The sequence below is a fragment of the Anopheles ziemanni genome, chromosome 3 (genome assembly GCF_943734765.1).
Source record: "Anopheles ziemanni chromosome 3, idAnoZiCoDA_A2_x.2, whole genome shotgun sequence".
Lineage (NCBI taxonomy): Eukaryota > Metazoa > Arthropoda > Insecta > Diptera > Culicidae > Anopheles > Anopheles ziemanni.
Window position 1 is genome coordinate 86,770,303 of NC_080706.1, and position 26,788 is coordinate 86,797,090.

The window sequence follows — 26,788 nt, forward strand, 5'->3', positions numbered from 1 at the left end:
GTTAGTACCGCATTGATTGATGGACTGATTGACTGACTGCCTGAGTTGAGTGAGTGTGCGCATGAGTAATTTGCACCAGACCCTGGCCAAAATGCCAGTGGTCGGCCTCATTTGCTTGTGCTGCTCGCACATGGTCATAGTTTGCAGTGGATTTTTTGGAGCTGCTCAGTAGAAACCTACCCGGACCGGGGTTTAGTTGGGTAAAAAAGATATAGCGTAGTTCCACCGATTCACCGTGGCATTGGACACTACCAAACGCGGGTGTCCGGCGTATATTATGGCAGGGTAATTGTTTTTATCGGGACTTAATTTAACGAATTTTGACGAATGTCCTTCGAGAAGGGTTTTGAACTCCTGAACACATTTCCCAGACAATGGAGAAAAAACGGGGAACAAAACCTATGGACAACCATCATTAGTGACAAAATTCGATAGAAAAAGAATGTACTTATCACCAGTTGAGCAGTTTATGTGCGAGAAACTATAAATAATCATATTTCTTCAAACTGCCAGCTCCTCGGACGGACTCACTCGGTGTTGTCAAGGGCGGCGGGTGCAAAAAAGGATATCAGTCCACGGGGCCAGCCGTTCATCGAAGGTAATGAATGTAAATGCGCTTGTAAGATACCTTAGTGTGACGAAGTTCGAGCATGAAAAAATGATCTTTGTTTTTTTTTCATGTTCTGTTGCTTTTAGGCGGCTGCCAATGAAGGGGAAGAGAGACATTGATGTTGATTGTGCTAAGGAGCATGGGGACAAACAAAAAAAAAAACAAAAAAAAGCTCATTAATATTCGGTGCCATAATCAAATCGCTTTGCGTGTTTCGGCACCGAGCTTTTGACCACCGCACTTGATGACGCGGTCCCCCAACCGTGCGTGTTGTCGTCTACCGTTTGCAGGTGATTTGTGATTTGCGCGCGATTAAGATGATGAGCCGTAAAACGCGCAGGTCTGATTCGTTTTCTGCTGTCGAAGCGGGAGGTAGTTTTAGGGGCATTCGACGACAAACTGTCGGGAAAATAGATCATTTGCAGTATGTTTTCCATTTTCGCGCTTGTGCTGTGTTGCAACTTTATGTGATTTGTGTTTTCTACTTAGGACACAGTTTGGATGCAGAGAGAAAGTGGAAACAAACGGGTAATAACTTCGTGTGGGGACAACATGCATCCCTGAGGTAATATGCAATTGCAGTATGTCCAGCAGGTTCAAATTACTGTGTCATTTTAATGCACTTATAATGTCCACGTTTCGGTCTATTTGCGCAGTCTGTACTATTACTATTAGGAGTAGGTTAGTCTGACCGATAGGGAAAATTAACAAACTCATTTTTGAATAGAAAACATGAGTCTTTGCTTGGTTGAGACTTTTTGAGACGACTGTAGAATATTGGAATCGAATGGCAAAATCTGTCGATTGTGTCAATGAAGAACGCGATCACTTACAAAATTTTACAGTATTTTTTCAATTGCACACTATTGTAAAAGAACGGTAAAATTTTAGCTTATTTTTTTCGATTTTGTACTGTTTACAACGCAGGAAGCTTTATTATTGTCTAATATTTTCTATATAACTTTTTTCGAGTCTTTGTTCAACTTGAAAACTCATAAAGTTTCTATTGCTTTTATTAAAAAGTCCTTACCTGCTAATCGAATTTCACTAAATTTATTTTATATGCTCCAACTTTCGTATTACCCCACCTTACCCTACACTGTTTACGTGCAGTTGATTCAATCAATCGCGTGTTGTTGCTTGCGTGCTGTTTAGTTCCAGCTTGGGCCGTCGCTATACCTAATGTCGCTACTAGCGCCTAATGTTCATGATTTCAACCCCCTTGATATCAGGGGACGGCAACCTTCTGATGCTGGAAGCATAAATTTCTTCTGGCAATCGGAATGATCTTTTAAAGTTGAGTTTTGAAACAATTTGACAAAAAAGTCGGAACTGTATTTTACTTTGCATATGTTATGTTAGGAAGCAGCTGGTAAAAATATAACGATCGAACAAAAATATTTGTTTATATTTTTTGTTGTAGTTTCTGAACATGAATTCGATCAATAGAACTAATACAATTTCAAATAAGTTATATGACTTTGTGCTGGAAAGGATTGAAATAACGATAATTACCCCCAGAGCAAACTTCTTCATCAGTTCATTTCATACTGGTGTCGTGCTAAAGTCACTTTGCGCTACCCGTTTTTGGCCGTGCTACCATTTATTGCTAATCCATTTGTGCAACCAAGCCTTCAACACAAGTGGTTTTAACTTTATTTTATTCGGACCAGTTTCACACCTGCGCTTCCAGCACACTTTCGCTCCTTTTACCGTCTCTGCAATTATAGTATTTTTTTTTTGTCGTACCTTCGTTTCTATGCTTTTGCGTTCGAAATGAAATTGGAGATAAAGGCGACAATTTGTCATCGATTACAAACAAATGCCCTGATACCGGGGCATATTAGGCGTTCTTATGCATTTTTGCGTTTGTGTATGTGTATCAGACACACACACTCACCATCCGTTCGTTGCATCGCTAAGGTGATGACGTTGCAGACTCGCAGGTGCATATGCGTAAGTTCTCGTTTCGTTTGCACACAAACTTGATTCCTAGCATAATTGAGCATCGATTGCTCAGCACCGAGCTGTCGCTTACGTAGGGCCAATAGCAGTCTTTGGGGCGGTGGGTAAAGAGATTTATTGCACACACATATACCCTTTGCCTTCTCCACTTTTGGCGTAAGGTGCATGCGCGCGCGCTGCATTTGGAAGGAAGTCTTTTTCGAAATAGGAGCTTCGACACATATAGAAGCGGAGAGAAAAGTGGGCAAAAGGTGAGGGTCTTCTTTTTCCAGTCCTCTTTGGTGGCTATGAATCATACGTAGTAGTAGAACATATGATGGGGTGAACAAACACCTGATAAGTCGATTATGAAATGCTACTGTAGGCGTAAACTGATCCTATGGTGCTCATCATTAACCACCAACAACACGGTTGTAGATATCCTCCGTATGGCGGGTAGCGGACGATGGGTTCACTGTACTGATGGTTTTCCGTGTATTTTCTTTCTTTCAGATCTGGATCTACAAGCTTGCCAGGACAATAATGAATTCTACGTTAGGGAAGCACGTGACATGGTGACGGTTGTCCAGCACATGATCACATTAGGTAAGGCAAATGTAGATACATCTTAAACACGTCAATCTAGAGTATGGTAGAGTGAATGTAGCTGATACCAACTGGTGTTATTTTCTTTCGGTAATTTTAGGTCACAAATTTGAGAACAACGAAGTTATAAATCTCAACCTGGAACCTGGTATATGGTAAGTTTGATGAAGAGATTCACGATTAGATCTTTGCTTGCCTTATTGGAAGAGAAAGTCATCTGGAGGAATCTTTATTGCTTCACGTTACACTGATAAGAAATAAGCGCTCAGGGTGGACTTACTTCACTCATATGCACCTAAGGTAGGAAAAGCAAGAAGGCTAGGATTGAGACATGCTTAAAGAGCAAGTGCAAGATATGTGACTGTTTACAATGATGTTGACCTTTGATGTAAGATTTCAAAGTGAGAAAGCCGTCACCTCGATACCCCTGTGGGTTGTATGGTGGTGGTTTCGATCGACCAACGGCTCGTCAAGTGTGTTGGTCCGGTTGGGTGTAAATATTTACGCGTAAAATCAGCAAGGATCTCGCCGTGGGGTGATGCAGAACGGATGGTGCGCCGCTGCACAACCGTTGATTGTCGCGAATAGTTGTGTTTGGCTTCAAGATGTAACCTATTTGATTCCACGAGGTGATAAGTGGTGATGGTGTGGCGCGCTGCACGAACGCCAGTCCGGGGTGACTTTGCGATGCAGAAGAGTGAGTTTGTTTGTTTTGAATTGCCGTTTTTTTTATGATGCATCTGTAAAACTTTCCGTAATCTTTGTAGTTTTTCTTTGTAAATATAACATAAAAAAGTGCACTAAACCTGCCATTATCAAGCCACTCGACGGTTTTATTAGCGTAGGTTATGGCCATCAGTTGCTTAATTTCATCAAAATTAAATCCCCCATCATCCCTCTGCCCGCGCGATAGTTTTCGCATAAATTAGTTCTTACTTTTCACTTTGCGTTTTTCGTCCCATTGTGAATGAAACCTCCCATATAGTTGTGATGTGGTCCGACGGGATTTTGGAATTATCCCAACCCTTTCGGTTACCGCCGCCTTGTGCGAGCAGACCGATTTTTACTAATGACCACAAGTGTCCATAGCCAACCCGTAGTAACACATCCGAAGTGGGTTTCCGCACACAACACTGCACTTGAGTGTGGACACACTCCACTCCACTCCTACACTTTTCGTTCATTTCGACTTGACGAAGGTAGTAGCACTTTTTGGAACCCATTCGGTGTATAGCGGAATTTCGTTTTTTTATTATTATTAAACATGTTTTCCCTCCGGATGTCCCGTTAGAGCGGGGAGAGTTGGTAAAATTAATTGACGCTCGAATGTTAATTTTATTCGTACCCCGGTTCCCTATCTCCCGCTTTTTATGTTCTTGGTAGGGGCCACGTTTTGCACGCTATTTGCTTCGGTGATAATCCCTTCCGATAAATTTTGCGCGCGCCAGCCAAAAAACAAAGCAAAACAAAAAAAAATGGCGAAAGGAAAATTCATCTTTACTTGCTGCCAAACGCCACGTTCGGATGTGCTAAAAACGGACACTTCTGTGTTCCGTTGAGTTGTGAATGTTCAGGCCCGAAAAGCTTTGGCGCGAGGTCGCCTATCGCTTCGTAGAGGGGGGGAACATTTGGTTGATTAAGCTATAAATATGCATAATGGGATAAGAAAGCTTCCTGCAAGAAGCCGCCTGTGAAGAGATTAGCGAGATTCCGTTCGTTGCCTAGCGAATGTCAATGAAATGTATGCAAGCGATTTCGCTTGTGCATCGAAATAAATATCCCGTTCCGGTAGGACAGAGAGTGGATTGAAAAGTCCTACCGTTCGTTGGCCCCGTATAGGAGGTAACGGAGGAGGAAGGGTAAAACATGATTACCGTGTGCAGGCACCATGTATGTACATTAATGCATGCACACATACAACGGACGACGGCGGCGCATGTCGTCGGAGCGCAAGTGGTAAAAATGGATTTCTAAGAGCCGCTAATCGTTTTCGACATGCTGTAGAACAAATTGCTGCAGCAGCGAGGCAGCGTTCGGTCACCGGTCAGCGCGGCATGGAAAGGTGATGTTAACGGTGAGAAGCTGTCAGGGGAATTTTCGGTCATCAAACGGCTCAGCAAAACAGGAAGAGAGCGTAGAACAGCAATAGAGGAAAATCACCCGAGCCCCCAGAACAACGCCAACGATGATGTGGGGAACCTCCGTTTTTGTTGGTGGTTGCCACTCTGCGGTTGGAAAACTCAAACGGACCGTAAATATCAAATCAGTGATCATCGCAGTATTCCCATGCAAAGCGTAATGTACTGGCCGTTCATCATACTGGAGAGAAGCGTCCATTTTACCTCACCAATCAAAACAGGAAACCTTTTTTTACGAAAAAAAAAAATTAACTAGCTACTTCCCGGTCAGTGTAGAGATATTATCGTTAAAGTCAAATTTTCAAATGTTTGGTAAATTGTTTTTTACATTAAATATTTCGCTTGAAATCTTTTACCTTTTAGCATAATTGATTTATAGATTAGTATATTATATGGATTTTTTATAATGACTTTTTATAACGTTTCAAAATGTTTGTTATTTAATTGATAATTTGATTCGTCAATGTGCAAATTTTCTTCAAATTTGTAATTAAATGTTATATGTGCTGGGATGCAATTTTTCTGCAAGTAAATTTGAGAAAGATATAGCCGCAAATGGAAACATGAACAGCAATACTGTTAGGTGTAAAATTAGCTTTCTCCCCCCCCGCTCCGTTATCTATGACCTTCAACGTTGCATTCTCGATTACCAGTGTGAATTCTTATCACCGCTAATCCGTTCCAAACTGCGTAATCATTTGCTGAGCGTAACGAGAAATTATGATTTATTACCCGGTTCATGTGGTTTGCTTCCACCACTCACTGCTCGAGCTTTTCCAATACCTTACATGTTTTTCAACAGAGTTTGTACTTTTTGTTTGTTAAAAGGTGTGTATCATCCTAAATTATTAAACGGTTTGAAAGTTGGTAAGCATCTTTTGATTTTTTTAATGCACGTCTCTTCTTTATACCTTTTTTGTTTTATTTTTCAGCGAAGATTTGCATTCGTCACCCTATTTATCTCCGTCGATACTCCGTGTTAATAACAAGGTTGCAATGTCACTTATCTCGTCAAACCTGTGTTAACCCGCCGTGTAGTTGCTGCGCTTTCTGTACAACGCTTCCTGACCGGCGAGGGGTAGGATTCTCTTCTCCCATCGGGTGTAGCCTTCGAATGGGGTGCGTTCGCTCTCGATCATCTGGGATCGGACCGCAGAATTCTCTCTCGCCCCGTAAATAAGTCGAGCTTATCGCCCGGATGAAATCGGTTCTGAAACAGTTCGAACCGGCCGACGGATGTTGTTGTTGTTGTTGTTGTGGTGTGGAGATTATTTTGTTTACCGTACCGTGGTGGTCGAACAACAGCGGTTCCCGAGTTGTGTGTGCGAGGAAGTCAACCGGCGGCGGCGGCGCCTACACTACACCGGGTTTTCAAAACAAAAAAAATGAAAAACAAGGTAGCGGTCGAGTGGTGGCCTCTCCATAGCCTGGGGAAAGGGGTTTGCTGGCCGTCCGCAATCGATCATATTTGCTTACGTGCGCGCGCGAACGTGCGAGGGAGAGGGCAGCAATTCGATCGGCTATTCGAAGCCTCCCTTACAGCGACGGCACAACAGAGCCTGCAGAGAAAACCCTCCAGCGACAGAGGAGACGAAGAGGGTTGTTGCTGGGTGCTCGGGGAGGTGGGTCGAGTACCATGGGGCCGTGGCCAACGATGTCGTATGTTGTTGAGCAGCCCTCCAGGGCTCGGGAGAAGCGTGCGGGCACGCGGTGGAAATGTAGGCAGGGGCGGCCGCCGCGCTGTGCTTGGCTGGCGTTTGAAGTACTTGTCGTCGAAGTGGTGATACCACCGCTCGCTCAGTACGTGTTCGATAGTGGGTTAGGTGACAGGCTTCGAGTTTGCGCACACGTTCGCTTCCCGTCCCGGCGGCATTCGCGAGCACGATCGCGAGATTTTCCACGCAGCGCATCGATCGGGAGGGAATCGAATCCCTCGGCCGTGATCCTCCTTCTTGGACGTGGTGGGTCGATCTTCGTCTTTACCGCGTGGATGTTGTGCATTGGAAGTGAGTACAGGCCGGCAGCCGAGGGGCTAGAAGAGATTAGTCCAAGCACTCAATAAATCCGGGGTTAGAATCCGTACTAAAGCATACGCTTCTGGAGATCGTACGTGACTATGGAGCGTTGTTTCCGTCGAGTCGATCGATCGACAATGAGTTGCCGCGCGTGTTGAGGGTTCAGATGTCACCCAATCTGGGGAGAGCTGTGAGGGGAGTGAGTGTTGCAGTTTGGTAGCAAGAAGTTACATTGAAGTCGTCCCTCGCCACTTCAACACTTGGTTGGTGACAGTTCAGTTCCTGCATAAGTTCCCACCGAGTTCTCTCCCCCCTTCATTCTCTGATGTGCATAAAACGAGACATGTAATTTGAAGACGGGGTACATAAACACATACAAACACACACACACCCCCCGGGCTGTAGCCTGTCCACGGTGGCACTTTGGCAAAAAGGTTGGCGACTTCTGGCGGTTAAGCTATATGCTTCTTTTTACAAAACAAACGATCGAACCTGACAAAAGCAAAAAAACCGAAAACGTGAGCATTTACCGAAAAGTGTCATCAAAACATCGCAACATCACACCGCAGGGAGTGGAAACTGCGTACGTTCGCGAAAATAACGCCGGTCTTATTGAGGTGGAGGGGTTCCAGTGGAGTGCACTTTGTAGAGCACGACGGTGTTAATCGTGGAGTGGCGGCGGGAACCAAGTGGACTGACTGTGTGCGCCCCAAGAACGAACGTCTCATCAACAAAGGAACCGTTCTGTGTAGTTCGTTGTCTCCTAGACCTCCGCGGGGCGACTCAGAAGAAATCAATCTGGCCAAGGGGTCAGCCGTTCGGTCGATGTAATGAGGCTTATCGACGTGGCATTACACCCCGGGGGCCGTTGGGTAGGGGGAGGGGAACACGTGGAACAGGGACCGGAAACCCTAGTGGTGGTTCGAGCGATAGAGAGCAAAAGTATCATGGCACGCAATGCAAGCGAGATCTGTTAACGCCACTCTTTATGAGACCGCATGGTGGAAGAGCCCCCGGGCGACCGAGGGAAGGAGTCGCTGCCAGTGTTGGTGTATGTTCGCGTGTGTGATGATTTTCAGTCTTCAGTTTCTTATGGCTCCCTAGGTTTACTGATTAGCTCCCGATGATCGGGAGGAGGAGGGTATTAATCGAATTACTTCGCGATTCAATGTCGTTCGTGGTTGTGTTTGCAGATGAAACAGTGACGGGAAGTCGTACAAAATCCGTCGCCCTGGATCATCCGATACAGTGTCCGGGAGTGGCGTGGTAGATCGTTTGAAAGTGGACCCTCACCACTTAGTACCGATACCGTATAGTAGTTCGGTGATCTCTGAAGAGGTTTCATTTTCGGTTCCATCCCGTGAAATTTCCCACAAGGATTGTCTTTCTCCAGTGGATCAAATGCTAGTGATCGTATAGCAGAGCAGAAGTGCAGAGAGATTCGTTTTCGCTTTTCCTTACGGAACCGCACGACGTCTTACGTCATAAGGTGGTGTGTAAGTGTGCGTGTGCCCCCCGTGTGCTGGTGCTATTTGTGGCCATAGCTCCTAGCTACTCTAGCTGGAGGTGATAAGAGATTTCCTACGACCTGATCAAGCAACGGACGATGGTGTGTGGTGCATATGAACACGCGAAAGGCGCGAGAGCTCCAAAGGTTGCGCTATAGAACGAATTTATGGTCCCCCCCCCCATAGGCCACGCTGCGACATGTGTGCCCATACCTGCCCGTATCGAACCGTAACGGATTACTGCAGGTATCGATAGATGGGCGACCATTGACGGCGAGGACTACCGAGACTCGTTGCGCTTGGGGTTCCCGATATCGCGCAAGTTATTCTTACCGGTTTTGTGCTCTCACTGCTTTTGCCTTTCATCAATGTCGTACCCCAGGTTCTATGGAACTGGAACTGTCCACACTCATCTGATCTATCGTTCATCAATGGAAGTTGCCACGACACTTGTTTTGCGTGAAAACACTCGCTGACCTTACACGGACGTACAACAAGCCTGCAACTTAACCTACTCTCCCATAGGGTGTTGGATTCTGTCCAGAGTGCACTAGAACGCGGATCGCCAAGAGATCCGAGGGAGTAATGTTGAATTAAATCCGACGCATCTATCACTCTCCCTTTCGTATCTGATTTGTTTTTCTTGTTCGGAAACTAGTTTAGCTCGTGGCAGACATTGAGACAACCAGATCTTAACGACGGGAGTTGGAATGGAAGAGGTTCTAAGTCTCACTCGTGAAGTGTACTTGCGAAGATACTAGAGATAAATAGTCCCAGAGACCGTATGTATCACTCTGGCAAAGAGGGGTCTTACTACTCGTACGGGTGGTATTAATTATACCAGCACTCTGATGTCTTCCCCCCGTGCTGGACTTACCCGTCGCCCGAGAACCCAGACCTCTGGGGATAGCTGTAACGATTAATCGTCGACGTCATGAAGCGCCTTCGGTGAAGAATCATTTACAATCGAACCGTTTTACCTACCTCACCGTCGCCCGTCCACGGTGCAGAGCTATGTGTTGGCACTTCTGACGCTTGATGGATGGATGGGTTATGCAATTTGTCGTACTACGAGCATACAAAATACTCTGCTGCCAGAGAGAGAGAGAGAGAACGAGGGGGAAGTGCACAAAGCTGCACATTAATGACCCCCCATTGCTGTAGCAGCGTGTGTCCCATGGTGATGGGGTCGGGGGAAAACATTCTATGTCCGGTGGTGGTGTGCACATTCGAAATTGCTTAACGATAAACGTGCACTGGGTTAGGCATTACAATTACAAGTTATTGTTATCTTTTGTACAACCATTAATGCAGTATTGGTCATTATTCCGACGCGCTCATGGGTTTCTTTTTTACAATGGATTGCAATTTCATTTCCATTGCAGTTTCATTTTAGAGGGAGAAAAATTGGATTTAGATCATTTAAATTTCAAATTACAAATGGTCTGATTGTCACAGATTACAAATTGCTTGATCATTTGTAGATTGTTTTGAATGATCTTATGACATGTAATTTAAAACATCTTGCATCCGTTATTTTCCTTTTATAAAGCTTTGAAGTTCTAATGAATGTTTATGCCACAGGTAAGATTCTTCGCTTGAATCTTTGGTGTGCCCCACTGTATCGGGTCCGTCATGTTTATAATATTCCTTCGAAAGCCAAGTCTCCCACACAATGTATGCGTGTTGCCGAGTGCACGAACCAATAGCTTCGCGGTGGTGTGTCCGCAGGGTCGTAAAAACTAGCAGATTTATTTTAATGGCCTTTCAGCAGTGACACTTGCAGTAAAGTTGATAAGAGCTGCACACAGTGTTTCGCTTTGTAATGGACCCACTGGGCCGTGACTTTTAGGTTCATTTTTCAATCGGTTGTCTGAACTGGTTCATTTTTCTGCCAAAAGTAGGAAATAAGTACTTTTGCTAATTTGAGCGTTAGAATGTTTCATGTTTTGTTGTTCTTTGTAACAGATCAGTGAGATTCGTTATGAAAATATAAATAATGTAAAGATTTGGCAGGACTAATTCGGATGGAAATTGGAACATAATTTTATATGTTGTTACACTGAGAAAGTTATATCATTTTGGCTTTCAAATTTACACAAACTTTACATGAAACGATACAGTTCGATTGAAATCGCTCTTCGGATGGCTGCCGAGTGTAACGATGGTATTTAAGCCATATCGAAACCCTAAATCGACAAATTACCGCGCATCTGTGTTTGTTGTTTCCAGCATCGGATTCGACCCCGTTGCCCCGGTTCGGTGGTGACAGACTGCAGACGGTAGCTAACCACGTCGGAGACGCACTCCGTGCTGCAAGCACACACGCCAGATTGCATGACAACCGCCGTCAGCCAGCAGCCTCTTCTGTCGTTCAATGTTGTCACCAAGCGGGGGCCAGATATGGCTGTGGCGTATGGGTTTTGGGATGGATTTGTTTTTCCTCGCTCCTCCTTCCGTTGGTTGTTTCTGTGTGGATAACGACACGCGATTTGCAGGGCATGCGTCGTCGGGCCTATGACCGTGGAACATGAGAATGGTAGACGCGCGAACCTGTTCAAACAAACTGCTGCCACTGCTTCAACGGGGGCGCAGATCTTGGGGCCCCGCGGTTTTTCGTATGACACGGAAATGTGCTCACTATGACGATCGTCTGCAGACGATTTTTCCCTTCTTTTTAACAAGTTTCTTAAGTGCCGTTTGGTTGCGTTGTTGTAAGATGTGTTTATTTGAATAAAAAAGAAACTATTTGTTGGCGTAAAAACGATCTTCATGAACTGAACGGCAGATACGACCTCTGATAATGACAAGCTGAGGATATATTAAAGTATTTGCGAGTTACATTCTAATAAAACTAATGTGTACACTTTTGGGACATACACTTAGGAGAACTTAAAATTCAACGGGAACTCATAAAGAAAAAAAAAATGAACCACAAAGATTGAAATGATATTTTAATCGACATTTTATTGCTCTCTCTCTACACGTGTTTCCGGTCATTACCAATATTTTACTTTATATAATTCAATCATAATAAGCACGAAAAGTGAAAATACCTCCTCTGGCCAACTGTTAACAATCTGTTTTTTTTGCTCTTCCTAATTGTTGTAGCTCGATCGACGACGAAATAGATGGAACGTGCATAGTGCGTGCGCGTGGACTGCCGTGGCAGAGCAGCGATCAGGATATAGCGAAATTCTTCCGCGGGCTTAATGTGGCCAAGTAAGTATTGTAGTTGCCCTTTATGAGTCATTACGTGAACCCTTTCTGTTTTTGTTTCGGTTTTCTTGGCGTTGTGCAACACCATTTTCCTTTTGGTTTACAATTTCAAGCGCGATCAACAATGAGAGATCGTGAAATTGATGGTGTTTTCTATCGTTTCGGTTGCAGTTGAAATCTGATCAGCGAATGAATCAGTTAATCGGTGACAAATACGTCATTCCGATTTAGTGTGAAGTAATTGGCTCAGTAAACAAAGCACATGTAAAGTAGACACACGGTAAACAAAGGTTGGCAAAGTAGCAACCCAAACAAATACATTATGACTGAGTCTAAGTTGGTGTTGTTATATGCTTCAAATACTTTGGCTGTGACGCGTTTCAGTTGATTGGAAATCTTGTTTTTTTTTAATAAAGAATCATAGGAAACTCCAGAGTCAAGTGATTACTAATAATTTTGAAAACCCATATTTTTCTGGTTTGAATCGTTAAGGATTCTTAGAGGGTTTTCCCAAATTGTTTCTTCGTTCGTTTCAAAATTTGATATTCGTGTTTGTAGTAAGAAGGTTTTGCTTCTTGTGTTCAACTGTTTAGCCCATTTTAATTGTTGTTTGTTAACTGTTTACAAAATGTTTGTTAATCACTTCTTTTCTACTCGAATCCATTAGGGGTGGTGTAGCCCTCTGCCTATCGCCACAAGGACGCCGAAACGGAGAAGCATTGGTACGGTTTGTGTCTCAGGAACATCGGGACATGGCGCTCAAACGACACAAGCATCACATCGGAAACCGGTACATTGAGGTAAGTGAAAGGAAGAATTCCCATTCTGCGTGTTGTGCCAATGATTCATCCGGTTTTCTTCTACCCTTCCCTTGCTCTAGGTGTACCGGGCAAATGGGGAAGATTTTTTGGCCGTCGCCGGAGGCGCCTCGAACGAAGCGCAGGCCTTCCTGTCGAAGGGTGCACAGGTTATCATACGGATGCGCGGTCTACCGTACGATTGCACCGCGAAGCAAGTGGTAAGTGGTGATGCAAAAGAGCGAGGTCCCATGCAACGTTCACAATGATCTTCTCCCTCAGCTCGACTTCTTCGCGAACGGCGAGAATAGCTGCAATGTGCTGGACGGGTCGGATGGGATACTGTTTGTGAAGAAACCGGACGGCCGGGCGACGGGCGATGCCTTCGTGCTGTTCGAGCAGGAATCGGACGCCTCCAAGGCACTGTCGAAGCACCGGGAATCGATCGGGCAGCGGTACATTGAGCTGTTTCGCTCGACCACCGCCGAAGTACAGCAGGTTTGTAATGAGTCGTTGAACGAACTGAATAAATCGAAGCAATCCTCGGTAGTTTTAGTAACTAACCCCGACTGTCATTATCGATATTTATGCTAACATTTGATTAAATGTGGATTTATTACTACTCGCGTGTAGTAAGGGTAAGAGAATGAGGCCTGTCACACGCAACATAATGCGCTCATCCTGGGGGGCCTGGATTTAATTCTGACCATTTGCCTTTGTGCCGTAGGTGCTGAACCGGTCCATGGATCCGAAGACTTATGAGCCACCGCAACCCCCGCTGATTGCGCAGTTACCGCAGATGCAGGTGCAATTGTTGCCCCAGCACGTCATTACCAGCGGTACGGAGAAGAACTGCATCCGGTTACGGGGACTTCCGTACGAGGCGAAGGTGGAACACATACTGCACTTCCTGGACGATTTCGCCAACAACATCGTCTACCAGGGCGTACATCTGGTGTACAATGCTCAGGTAAGAAAGCGTTTCTAAGGATCTATATGGGTTTATTACAAAGATTTCTCTTAGTGTTGATAGTAGTGATTCTATTAAAACAAATTAGTAGTAAGAAAGTATCACGGGTGAACAAAACAACGTATGTTCTTCGTTTCGTATTCACTCACAGGGACAGTTCAATGGTGAAGCGTTTATTCAGATGGAATCGGAGGCCGCCGCGTATCAGTCGGCCCAACAGAAGCACCACAAGAACATGATGTTCGGCAAGAAGCAGCGTTACATCGAGGTGTTCCAGTGCTCGGGCGACGACATGAACATGGTCCTCAATGGGGGCTTCCAGCAGCCGGCCAGCCTGTCGAAATCGTCGCTCCTTTCACCGGGTATGTTACCGACAGGGGCCACACAGCCACCCACACAGTCCCCGCAGACGATCTCACTATCCCACCAGATCCCGTTACCCATGCCTCCTCCCCTAACCCTTTCGGTGCCTCCGCCGAACCATCAGCTGCTGGCGCAGCAGCAGGCGCAGTTCATTGCGCAGCAGAGTCTGCTCGCACGGCAGGCGGCAGCCGCCGCGGTCGCACAGCAGCAACAGCAACACCATCAGCACCAGCACGAGCAGCTGATGTTGCAAAACCTAGGCGTCTATGCGCCACCGTCGAGTGTGGCCCCATCCGGTGGTGCCGGCTCAGCGTTGAGCGCATCGCAGGGTACGGCTGGATCGGGTGCGCCAACCTATGCCACCGCCGGCAGTTTGCCTCCGTCCGTGACGGGCAGTGCCGGTGGCCTTTCTTACGCCCACGGCGGCGGTGGTGCATCGGGTGGGCTTGCTGCCAGTCTGGGAGGCGGTGGTGGAGGTGCTTCCGGTGGCCTACAACACCATCTAACCGCTGCACACCATCACCCCCACCACCCACTCGGTGGTCAATATTCGCCGCTGTTTTTCATGCCCCGTCACATGCTTGCAAACGGTGCTGGTGGTATACCGATGGGGCTGATGGGACCATCGCAAGCGGCGCACCATGCAGCCGCCTTCAATCAGCTGCAACATTACGCGAGCGTTGGTGCGGCGGGGGCCGCTGGTGGTTCCGGTGCGTCGGCCCACCACCATCATGCCCATCATCATCCATCCGGGCTGATGTCGCATCCGTCGCAGCACCACGCGGTCGCAATGGCCGCTGCTGCTGCCTCCCAGGCGGCGGCCGGTATGCATCCGTCGAGCATCAAGCGCTCGTACGATAGCGCTTTCCGGAGCGATGGATCGTCCGCCTTGGGCGGAAGTGCCGGAAGCAAGCGCCCGTTCCACGGAACGACGTCCTCGCAGAGTGCGGCGGCCGCGGCTGCAGCGGCTGCTGCGGCAGCATCCATGGCATTGTATGCACCATTCTACCACCATCCGCACATGTGAAAAGCGCCAATGTGTGCTGATGCGGGGGACATTAAATGTCCTTCTTTTATTTTGTACTCAACACTTTTCTAAAGACTTTCAATATTCATTCCTGGCAACTGACTGGCCAAAACAGACATTTCCGACGATTTTGTCGACTTAAAGGTGATGTTACACCTAAACTGTATGCTTCCATTATGGCACTCTCTGTTGATATCTCTCTCTCTCTTCGATAACTATTTGTTATGCATATGAATGAACTCTAGGACTCATTTTATAAACCGCCGTGGCAATTGGTTTATACTTAACACAGATGCTATTAAAACGTACTTAGGATTTAGTACAGAACTAACCCCCAACCCCATTAGGAAGAGATGCACTCATCAAAGAAGAAGGGCATTGGGGCTTTCTAGTGTAATATCTTGCTGTGCTTTTGTGTTGCTGTTGCTGTTGCTGTGAATTACCAGTGGATGGTTTGGCGAGAGGTGCCTCTTTCGTCGATACGTCGAAACGCGAAAGCAGTTTCGAAAAAAACGGATGTGTAATTTTCATGCAATACAATGTTTCATTAACTTCGTAATGTTTTCCCGTGTTGATGTTCCTTATCATTCCCCACCGAGATGCCTCATCATTCCCCATCCCTTATTACCTCATTTTACCTGATTTATGCTAGTTGGTTTTTTGTCTAACTCTCCCATCGGGAAACGGAAACTAAGGTGTTCGCGTCTCCTCTGCGCCGGCTTAGGCCAATGAGAGAGGCTGGTTTATGAAGCAACTAGTATATCACACTGAGGAATCCTTTATCACGTCATCACAACAACACACACACATACACACAAACACCATATCCACTTTTTTTTATTAGAATATACACACGTAAGCATAAATTCAGCGAGGATAAGATTACCACCACTCACACCCTTCCATATGTCCTTCCAACAAACCCACGAAAATCAGTTCGAAGTGCTGTTGTTCTGTAAACTACTAAGCTATATATGTGTATGTGCGCGAGATGTGGGTGTGCAATTATACTGTAACCGTCGTACCTAGGGCAGGATGTGGCATTCAAAAAGCAAACCGGAAGTAAAGAAAAGCTGGGGGTCAACGGAAAGAGGGGGGGGCAACATTTAAACTGCATAGATCGGTGGTGTTGGGTCACGGTTCACGGCCGGTGCGTCTCTCCTGTTGTTTAACAATACTCTCTTTCCTTCTCTCTTATCATTTCCCACGTGGTGTTGCCTTCGTGCATCTCTGTTTGATAAGAAGGGCAAGTAGTTAGGCATTAGTAATTGACGCATTAAAATGTTTGCTGTTAAGAGCTGCTCTCGCATTCGTAAAGGGGACTAAAACAGTGAAAAAAACTAGACGTGACACAAGGTATAGCAAACATAAGACCATAATAAACGAAAGCAACTTTGATCAATTTTTAATTTTCAAATCAACATTTACGTAAAGCATGCTTTTTAAAAATTTGCTCCAAGTGAATTCTAACATAAATACTTGGATTACATAAAATTTTATCAGACATATCATCAAACTATTTACCGAAAACAAAGTAAAACTAGATTTTTACGAGAATAACAAACAAATCGGTTTCGTATGGATTGCGTTTGCAAGTGCTATTTTACGGTTAAACATCATGTTTAAAAGTTGCTATTGTTTAAAATGGACTTTACAGACGAGCTTTTTATGATAATGAATGAACACAGGATGCTTAATGGAAAACATCTGAACGGTAGTTTTAAGACGTACGTTCTACCTTGTAATGTGTAGTAGCTGCAATAGTTCTGATTGTTTCAACATAATTGTTTCATTTGGGTTCAGTTGGAAGTTAAATAATCTGTTGTCGTGTTTGCTCCCTAAAATAGAATGGGAATGCGTCGGATGACTAGTACCAATCTTTTTGTAACTTACCGAAGGAAAGGCTCTTTTTTTACAATTAACACATTCCATTTTATTTTTCTAATGCCGCGGTACTCTAAGAAGTAGATCATTTTTGTTTACATTCAACTGTGCACCACCGAATCAGGCGGCAGAAGAACACATTAAAATCTAGTATACTTTAACAGACAACACTTTTGGTAATCTATATATAACAGGATTTAAAATGGAATGAAATTACGAACGGCAATGAAATCAAATAACGCTACATGGAAGGATAACTGCATTACGCTGTGATTGCTTTGCACAAAAAAGGGTCGATCGAAAGGGGAAGATAACATATCTCCAACAGTGGGGATTAGCCAATAACGCACAAACATTCCCATCCATTGTGGCATTTGCGGTAGAGAACAACGCGATAGGGGAGAGAAACCCTTCTTGTTGGCGTGTTTAGCCACATTTCGTGCATTTTAATCATACATCATCTCGATTGCACTAACAAGAACGGTTTAAACAATTTCTTTCAAATACGTCCATTAGGCATGCTAATTATGTTTTGTTGTTGTAGGATTAAGTTCAATTTCAATTTTTTTATAATAATTTTTTGTCTATTTACTATATACGTAAGTAAAACGAGCGTTCTTCACTTGTGTTAGAGTAGATTTGTTGAATGAAATCAAGAGCAAATAATCTAAACAATCGAAGGAACGAGCTCTAACATTCCATTCTTTTGCCGTTCTATCATCCAATCAATGCCTCAAAGGAGACTAATGTACAGTTTGGTTGGCAGCTTGTGTTCTTTTAACGTTGGGTTGTCCTACGCTAGTGCAATTCTTCAAGGTTGGCATTACATGATGTACTCTTCTCTTATTTTACGCTGCATAGCACTTGCTACGGGTTGTTCGATGAATGTTTTTAGTTAAACTAGCTAATATCGAATGGCAAAACCAACATTATTAGGATTTTTTTTTCCAGAACAAAAAGATAACTTTTACAAGGCCGTGCTGCACAAACACATTGAGCTTTTTCAGACACCGAATTATACTAAAAACCGGATTAAATAATACCATCAGTGCACGAATGGAAGTGCTTATCGCAAAAGATAGTTATACATAATTAATATTTAGCTGGTAAAGTTTGAAATGAAAACACAATTAATATACGTACCTTAAGATATCATGGACAATACAAGTGATATATTTTCTTGGTTATAGCTCTAATTGTACGTTCTTTTAAGATTACATGTTACTACCATTGATTTCTTGCGTAGGATACTGCTCATTGTTGTGTTTTTCCCTTTTTCTTTCGTTTTTATAATCTTAGCTATACACAAACACTTAATCTTTTCTTATTTCTCTCATAAAAACACTCGCACATCGTGCTCTATGCTAATTTCGCATACAAACCTTTCCATGGAAAACTTTCTTTTTCTTCTCTCTGTCACTATCTTTCGTTGACTTGTCGTCCTTACCTTCATGATCCTTGTCCACGAGCATATTCATGTGTATGTTTTTGTGCATTCCGTATAAGGGTGGTGAGATGGGTTCGTTTTATTTTATTTGAATGTTGAAGTTCTTTCTTTTTTTTTCTGTACTTTAGTATAGGTGGTAAAGGTTTTGATTTACGTTATAAACCTATTTAACATAATTTATTTCATTTATATTGGGACGAAAGGGGTCAATTTTTTCTCGTGCGTTTTCACTCGAATCCGCTTCAGTTGTTTTTTGTTATTGATTTTCTTTTTCCAATCCACTTTTTTTAATGGTTTTTATCAAACTTGTTGTTTCGTTCGTATGTAAACGTGTTCGTATGTATTGAATCCCTATTTGATTATTCGAAATCAATATTCCAAACAAGTTATCACATTTAATTGAGCTCTACTCTCATTAAACCCTTATATAGATAAACACGTGAATTTGCCGTAGACTCGGATAAACATGCAACATTGAGATTGAGTGTTCGTTGAATGGATTTGTCCGAAAAAGAGGTTAATTTAATGATGGTTTTGTTTATGTTTCTACTTTCCTTTCACCCTCCTTTTTATTCTTAAATCTATCCATTTGTGGGACAAAGTGAGTTCTCTTACAGGAGTTCCGTTTCGTTTCTTTGCCACTTTTCTTCTTTTTTGTATTAAATAGCTTTCTAATTTATTTTTTAGATAATGCGTAACTAAGTTTTTGTATTTGTAATGAAAAAGGCAAACAAAGGATATTAATTCCTTTTGTTCTTTCTCGGAGTTTTCTTTCATAGCGCTACGGGATTTAATTAATTAGTTGGCTTCTCTCGTTGCGTAAAGTGCCATGTTTTGTCGATGTAAATTGGACGCTATGTTGTTCTCTGGTATGAGGGTGGGGTATCATCCATGCTAAGCAGTAACCATAAATATGCAATAAAATAATAAACGCCTCAAACCTTATCGGAACGGCAGAGTGTGTTTCGGGGGTGGGGTTAGGTGGAGTGTAGAACACGAACCGCCGGAGTGCATTCGTCGTAACGTAACATAACACGCCAACTGATCTTGTCTGATGTGTCCTCTAATCCAATGCACACCGGTATCTGGTTTATTTACGGTAAAAAGGCTGCTGCGGTTGTTCATTTCACCACTTCTCCTATCGTGTTCTATCGCTGCCGTTACTGGAACCGGGGGGAAGTTATCGAAATTGCGAGCAGCAGAGCTCACATTGTGTTGATTGTTGTTGCGTTCTGTAGTTCTTTTGTTCCGTCCTCTCATCTTGACTTCCGGTCATTTCACTACCACCGATGCAATGAAATTGAGGTGCTGGACCGCTGCGCGGAGATCCTTCATCTCCCTCTATCTGTCCCCTGTATCTGTGTTCTACGCAAATCGTCCTCTAATCCGACACGCAATATGAAGGTGGTCTACGGTAACTATGTATGTGCAGTATCGGAACGGGGGCGGCGTGTAGCGTGTGGTTGGGGTATATGGCAGAACGTCCGGGAAACACGTGTGGTGGAAATAAAGGAAACGGTGTCAGATGGCCATCCGCTCAACTACAGCTCTAAAACGGCAGACGTGTTCCTGGTGGCACGGTCCTTCGTTGGGTCGGCACTAGCGAATCACCGATGTTGGCGCTATAACTACCCTTGCATTACTATTCGTTGGTGGTTTTGTGGTGGGTACACTGTGTACGGAGCAGGCATTACTTAAGCTCATTCTGAACGGTAATCATATCCTTTCAAACGTACCTTTTGCATTTCTATATTATACGGTGAGTGTTACGAATTCAGTTTATTTTACCTACCTGTTTTACTATGTTGCTACTAACCACTTATCTTTTTTTTTTAATACATTCTGCTACTAACCATTGACACGCTGTATTCGTAGAGGATTATTTTTTATCATCACATAATTTTTTTGTTTAAATTGTTTGAATTTTTTGTGTAGAAGTCATACATCACTTCGCGGTTGTCTTGTTTCAGTTCCTCCTTTTTTTCTTAGTTTTTGATGCATGTTTTTGTCTTTTTCATCTGTTTATGTTTTGCGTGGTAGATTTATGTTAATTTCACTGTTTTTTGTTTCGATGAATTTGGCTGTGGTGCGCTCTTGTAAAAAAACACTCGTTTTAGAGTTTATTTGTGTTTTGATTTTGTCCACTGTTTCAAAATTTCGAAACAAAAAAAAAAAAAAAAGATGGCAACAGTTTTGATGATTCAATTCCCATTTGTATTCTATTGCACCACAAAGGCATTATTTTTTCTCGATAGTTATTAGCTGACCAGAGGAAGGATAAGCGTAAACTACAAAATTTGTGGCAACAACCAATTGTTCCCAACATTTAAAAAAAGTGAAGCAATATGCATCATGCATGATCATATCATATGTCTGTTTACCACCGGTTTAGAATATACGATACACAATGAAACGACGCTCCTTGTTGAACGATCCACTATAAGATTTCCTTTTTCTGTTATATACATATCTTTTTCTTATTTACTTTTATGTAACTAGATTTATTGTATTACACTTTTCCATTACTTGTTTGTTAACCTTCTTTCGCGTGGTGATTGAGAGAAGCTCGCTAAAACGATGCGTTGTGTCCTTCTCTTCCCAGGGGGTACAATAGTTGGTGGCCCGTTCGGTGGATACGCTCCTTTCGGGCATCCCTCGGCTGCCGTGCTGCCACCACCAAGACATGCCGCCTTCTACCCGCAACCGATTCTCTACTGGGGTTACCCGAGCCCACCGGTATCCCCTACTACTTACTATGGCACGACAGCGGCAGCACCACCACCCCCACCGCCGCACCATCTTGCTCCGGCGCATCAAACTGCCGGAATGCCCGGACACAATCATGCTCAAGCAACTATGGTAGGTAACGATGGATTAAGTGCTTTTGATCTTTATTTAAGCTATATAATGAGTGCTCTTATCTCTCTTAGTTTGTTTAAATACGAAATAAAACGCAAAGCTTACTGTAGTAGAACAATTCCTCAAGTTCATACAAACAGCTTATACAAACAAAATAAGAAGTATCTAAATTATTGTCTTGATTGCTTCACCCAATTTTAAATTGAAGAACCAAAACTGTTGAAGTAGGTTTCAAAGCAAAGGTTTAGAACAAAACTATTCCGCGAATAAGCTTGTAAAAGACAGCATGCTAAACTAATCAACTTTCTCTCCTTTTAGCTCACACTGGGTGCCGACCAACGTGGACACCAGCAGCAGCGCTCCAATCAAACGATATCGCTTGTGACCGCTCCCCCAAGGATCACCGGGACGGCCGGATCGTCAAGCGGTGAATCGTCGACATCTCAATCCTCTTCGCCTCCGTTGCTCTCACCGACGGGTTCGGTTGCCACATCCGGTGGCTCTAGCAGTGGATCCGTCTCTGGGACTTCTCCCAACAGCTCCAGCAGCAGCAACAGCAGCAGCAGTAGCAGCACCAACACCAACACAACCAACCTGCAGCGCCAAAACGGTGTGACCCACATTCGCACGTCTCCACCGCCCTTGCTTAGTCTGCCACTTGCCGCTGCAAGCACATCTCAACCGCTGGCGATTCCCGGTGTAACGACGCCGACCGGTGCCGGGCTCGCCGGTACCTACCCCGGGTCACAACTGTCCCCGATTCAGACCATACCACCACCAACCGCGGTTCACTTTCAGCATGCACCCTTGATCGGTGCCACCACTCCGCCGGGGACAGGCGCTGCGGCGGCCTACTATGAACATCCGCATCTGCCACATCCTTCCCACCACCACCATCATCATCATCACCCGGGACATCTTGCCCCGCACCATCATCATCACCATCACCATCACCACGACAAGCTAGTAACGACGACGCCGAGCATTTTAACGCCATCATTGATCCCGAACCAGTACGTTGAATTGTTCATAGTTTAAAGCGATGCGGCATCGTTGCTTGTTTTCAGTCGCACTCGAAACATTCCTGTTTACTTTATTACTGGATAGTGTTTAGCAAAAGAAAAAAAAAACATTAGTCTCTAAAATGCTGTAGTTTAAGGGTGCAGTTCGACCCTCAGCTCCGCACTACTCGAAAGTTAAGCTCATCGATCGACAACGATCTTTACCATACCATATCGCTGATCATTTGAATCGGTTGATGACAACGTGCTTAAAAAGATCACTTCTTCATATACACACGTCCTTTGGCCACGTGCTTACATCTTAATCCAACCAAGCAAAGTAAATCAAAGTTAGCCATGTAAGGAAGCACAGATACACATACACAAACTCACATGCGTCTGTATGTTTCGAAGAGCAATGTTTCGAACTACATAGTTGTACATGTAACGGTTATGTTAACTTATGTAAGCGTTTTAGTTGGGAACGATCAGCGGCCTGCCAGAAACCGTGTCCTGTCGGCAGATACGGTTCGAAGTGTGGAGGGTGGATACTTCCCATTTGCTCAAAAGAACGCTCAAGTAAAACACCACCGTGGGATGGATGGCAAGAGAAGAGTAAAGGCTGATTGTATGACCTTCTACACCGCAAATGTGAATAGCTGTAGCTGGCGTATACTGATGTTCGAAGGTTATTCTATCGGAGGAGAGGTGTTCGTAGACGCAATGCAACAGGTGTGCAATAAGGCGATCGATCGAGATGATCGGATGAGTGGTTGTCGTAGCGAAAGCAAGCAAAGCATTGCTTAAAAGAATATATACTAGATTGTATAGTGGTTAGCTTTATTTTGTAATTTATTCGTTAAAGTTTGTGTTTGTGTTTTTACCATGCAGAGCATCGCTGTAGTTTTGTTATCGAGGACCGCCTATTCTAATTGTTTCTTTTGTTTGATTTACCGGTTACACATTGTTATCGTCATTCCATGCACCATTATTCCAAGTAACAAAATTCCTAGAAAGCCGTTAGGATATTATTGACAAAAATAACACAACACTTAGCGTTGAATATTGATATGCATATATTCTTTTCCATTAATAAGTGTTGAAAACGCGCAACTGTTGACTTTGTACCGTATGAAATATTATTTTCTTCATTGATTGTTCGTTCCAACAAACGAATTTGTTAACAGTTACGGTTGTGTATGAAGCAGATCGAAAAATTACATCAATGTTGAAAAGGACTCGTGCAGTTTGACTGCGCAGCATAGAGTACTTATAGTTATCAAACACAAAAGATACTTAGAAAAACATTGCTCGTTCAAACGAGATTAGCTCATATGGATTTCCTACATCGAGTTTTTTTGTTTTTATAAGAACTAATATGGGGGAGTTTTACGACACTCTTCGTGCAACAATCATGTTCGTTGCAGTGTAACACTCTCCATATTCACAAATTGATATTCCGCCACAACCATCCTATATCCCGTCTTCCAAGTGTTCCTTTCGCAAAGAAGCAAAGAGTTTCTCGATTTAGGCAAAAGACAAGCGAGCATTTATGGATATTGTTGGCCAATTATATTGCCGTGCGAGAAGTTTTATAATATATACTTTAAATCCTGTAAGGAGCTCTAATATGCAGCAAACTCGAAAGAGAAAGGAAGCCTATCGTAGCACATAGGCGGAAGCTTCCTGTTGGTACGAACGGAAACCAAATGGCGTAAATGCAACAATGTTATGCTTGGGACACCATATTTGGGTGACGAGAACAGGCTTCATCTGAACATTTGCTCAAAAACGTTGAACGTGATCGAATTGTGCTTGTGTTGTGAGGAACCAAACCTAGTTGGAAATGGATTTCAAAGCGTGCAGCACGAGTAAAACAAGATAGAGTGGAATTGGTAGAGTTATGCATCAACAGAAAAATACCATGAGCGGGCTCAGATGGAAACCGCGTGTTTATAGTAAGGTTATAATATAGCGATTTAAAAACAATTAAAAAAAAAATAAACGCAATAAAACAAAAGCTCTCTAGAAAAATCTAGGGAAGCTGCAACATACATCATGCAATAAAGAAACCATTCTTCATTACGTATACAACTTCCTAGCGGAAATGTTTTTCTCTACTCTACGCAAGAATAGTTGAGGGTATTACAATTGGGAGGACGGAAACGATACAAACTGTCAGATTTCTCGACGCGGTCCCATACAAAAGGTAAACAACACGCGTCGTTTCGTTTCCGCGCATCGTCTCGACACGTAGGTGGATCGTCGATCCACTAGTCAGCTCGAAATATCGTCCTAAAAACGTACTACGCGCGAAAAAACGTCCTACTTTTTTGCATGGAGATGAAACAAAGCAATCGTCTTACTTCGTTCTACTCACCATACAAAACTGCTCGATGTTTGTGTCACGTAGGACGTTTTTCAGGACGATTTGCTGGAAACCGCCTAGCGGGGAGACGGCCAGTCATTTTTTCACTTTTTTCAAAGTGTTTACCTTTTGGATGGGACAGCGTCGAGAAGTGTGTCGTTTCCGTCCTCCCTATTGTAATACCCTCAGGTAATCAATTAATTGAGAGTGGAGTTGAGTGGAGACTCGCCACATCGTCGCCGTTTTTTCCACATCTGCGCCTGAAAGTTATGCAATAGGTGGCACATCAATTCATTTTGAGTATTTGAATTGATCGTTAAATTTCCGTTAGAAGCTGTAATGGTTTGAACTAATCGGTTAAACTAACCAAAATGGGCAGCATAAATCAATGAGCTGGAGTGAAAAAATCTTTTGTGGATGTGTATCTTCTCCTATGAGAAGACTGAGCGACCGAGGAGGCCCCGTGCTTAAGGAGGCCCCGTGAAGAAAACTCCAGACCGAAAAAGTAACCACCGATTTTATTTATTCTCGCTGTGGTATACATACTTTGATCAAAGTATTTTTGATACACTTCGATATTACATAACTATTGTTAACTTTCACCTTTGAAATCTCGGCAGAAAAGCGACGAAATGTCTACTTGATCCGTTTGGTGTTGCAACTTGGAGGTTTGATGATTTAATATTAAATACTCTACAGTAGGATACCGTTGTTTGATGAAAATGAAATTCATGATGTATGAAATTCAAATTTCATTTGTTTGTCAAATTTTCAGGATCCAAACTGGGCCTTCGCAAGCTCACCTGGTCATGTAGACCACCAGGAGGGTTAAGCACCCTCTGCTAAGACCGTATGTAGCACGGTGAGCTCAACTGGTGAGCCGGCAACAACTGACGTATTTTCGAAATAACTACAGCAAAGAAAATGCAAGTAACCGATTGAAAGTTAGATAAAAGTGTTATCAGCTTTCAACCCATATTTAAATGATAAGAATTCAAGCCTTCGGAATCATAAGACTTCGGCCGCCACGGTGTACAGTTGTATCGTGAACGTAAAAGTAAAATTTCTGAATATTACGAAACTATAAATTAAAGTAAAATCTTTAACACCAAACTTAAACACCTACAGGCGTAAGCATTTTTCGTTTGCGCGTTTGCGGTACACGTTGGTGGTGGTAGCAAAAAGGGGTGCCATACATCCTGTGGAAATCGGATGCGCTGTTGTACAGTTTCCACTAATCTTGTGTTTGGAGAAATTAAATAGTTGTATTTCGTAACAATTGCTGCGAAAGGCGTTTGAAAGGGTTTCCATACTGTTTTCAAAAAACGAACGAAAAACGAAAAGAGTGATGAAATTCGCGTTCGATTAAACTGAGCGGAGTGCGTGAAGTCACAGCCTATGCCAGTATAAAGTGATAACAAGATAAGACATGTACGACCATGTACGCCAGTGGCATCAATATACAAAGTAGCAGTAACGTGATTTTCATCAGCAACTGAAACATACATTTCATTACCTCAAAAGCTGTAATTTGGAGTTATATTAAAAGTAAAGTGCTAAAGTTACTTCAAAGTAGCAGTAATCGGACGAGTGTTTTTGGTGGATACAGTGAATGATCAATTGCTAAGGGTGATTACATCATCTAAGAGTGAAATATTCGTTAATCCCATCTGGCCCAACTTATCCTTTCTACTTGTACCGTCGTGGTGAACAGTTGTATTGTGAATGTGGCGGCCGCGCCTAACATCTGTGTTTTGGAAACGCTACTTCATCGGATCACATGCTCTCTTTCCGTAGTTGGTTTGAAGAGACGAATAACCTAGAAGGTCAAAGTATCTAAAATTCATTCAAAAACAAACAAAAAATCCGCAGTCGACCTTCCTCCGTAGTCCGTGGATCCGCGCTTCACCGCCGGCCACACCCTCTCTCTCTAGTCCAACCTTCCGCCGTTAGAACCCGCGCGCTCACTACTTCGCTTCAACATTCGGTAGTGCTACGAACAAGTACTTACTTCGTGTAACAACGAACACCC

The 26,788-nt window shown here is 43.6% G+C and overlaps 1 protein-coding gene across 2 annotated transcripts in view; it reads left to right on the top strand.

Moving 5' to 3' along the window:
- LOC131289148 (RNA-binding protein fusilli) overlaps positions 1–22,601 on the top strand; it is a 67,392-nt gene extending 44,791 nt beyond the window's left edge. The window contains exons 4-13 of one of the 2 annotated variants that reach the window (XM_058318355.1): positions 3,068–3,160; positions 3,261–3,315; positions 11,933–12,043; positions 12,708–12,840; positions 12,921–13,058; positions 13,120–13,335; positions 13,565–13,807; positions 13,959–14,169; positions 21,131–21,387; positions 21,706–22,601. In XM_058318355.1, the coding sequence (XP_058174338.1) occupies positions 3,068–3,160; positions 3,261–3,315; positions 11,933–12,043; positions 12,708–12,840; positions 12,921–13,058; positions 13,120–13,335; positions 13,565–13,807; positions 13,959–14,169; positions 21,131–21,387; positions 21,706–22,425 (2,177 nt within the window). In that variant the 3' untranslated portion in view covers positions 22,426–22,601. Of the gene's footprint in view, positions 1–3,067; positions 3,161–3,260; positions 3,316–11,932; positions 12,044–12,707; positions 12,841–12,920; positions 13,059–13,119; positions 13,336–13,564; positions 13,808–13,958; positions 15,662–21,130; positions 21,388–21,705 lie in introns of those variants that run through there. The other variant, XM_058318354.1, reaches the window with a different exon arrangement.
- The last annotated feature ends 4,187 nt before the right edge of the window (positions 22,602–26,788 follow it).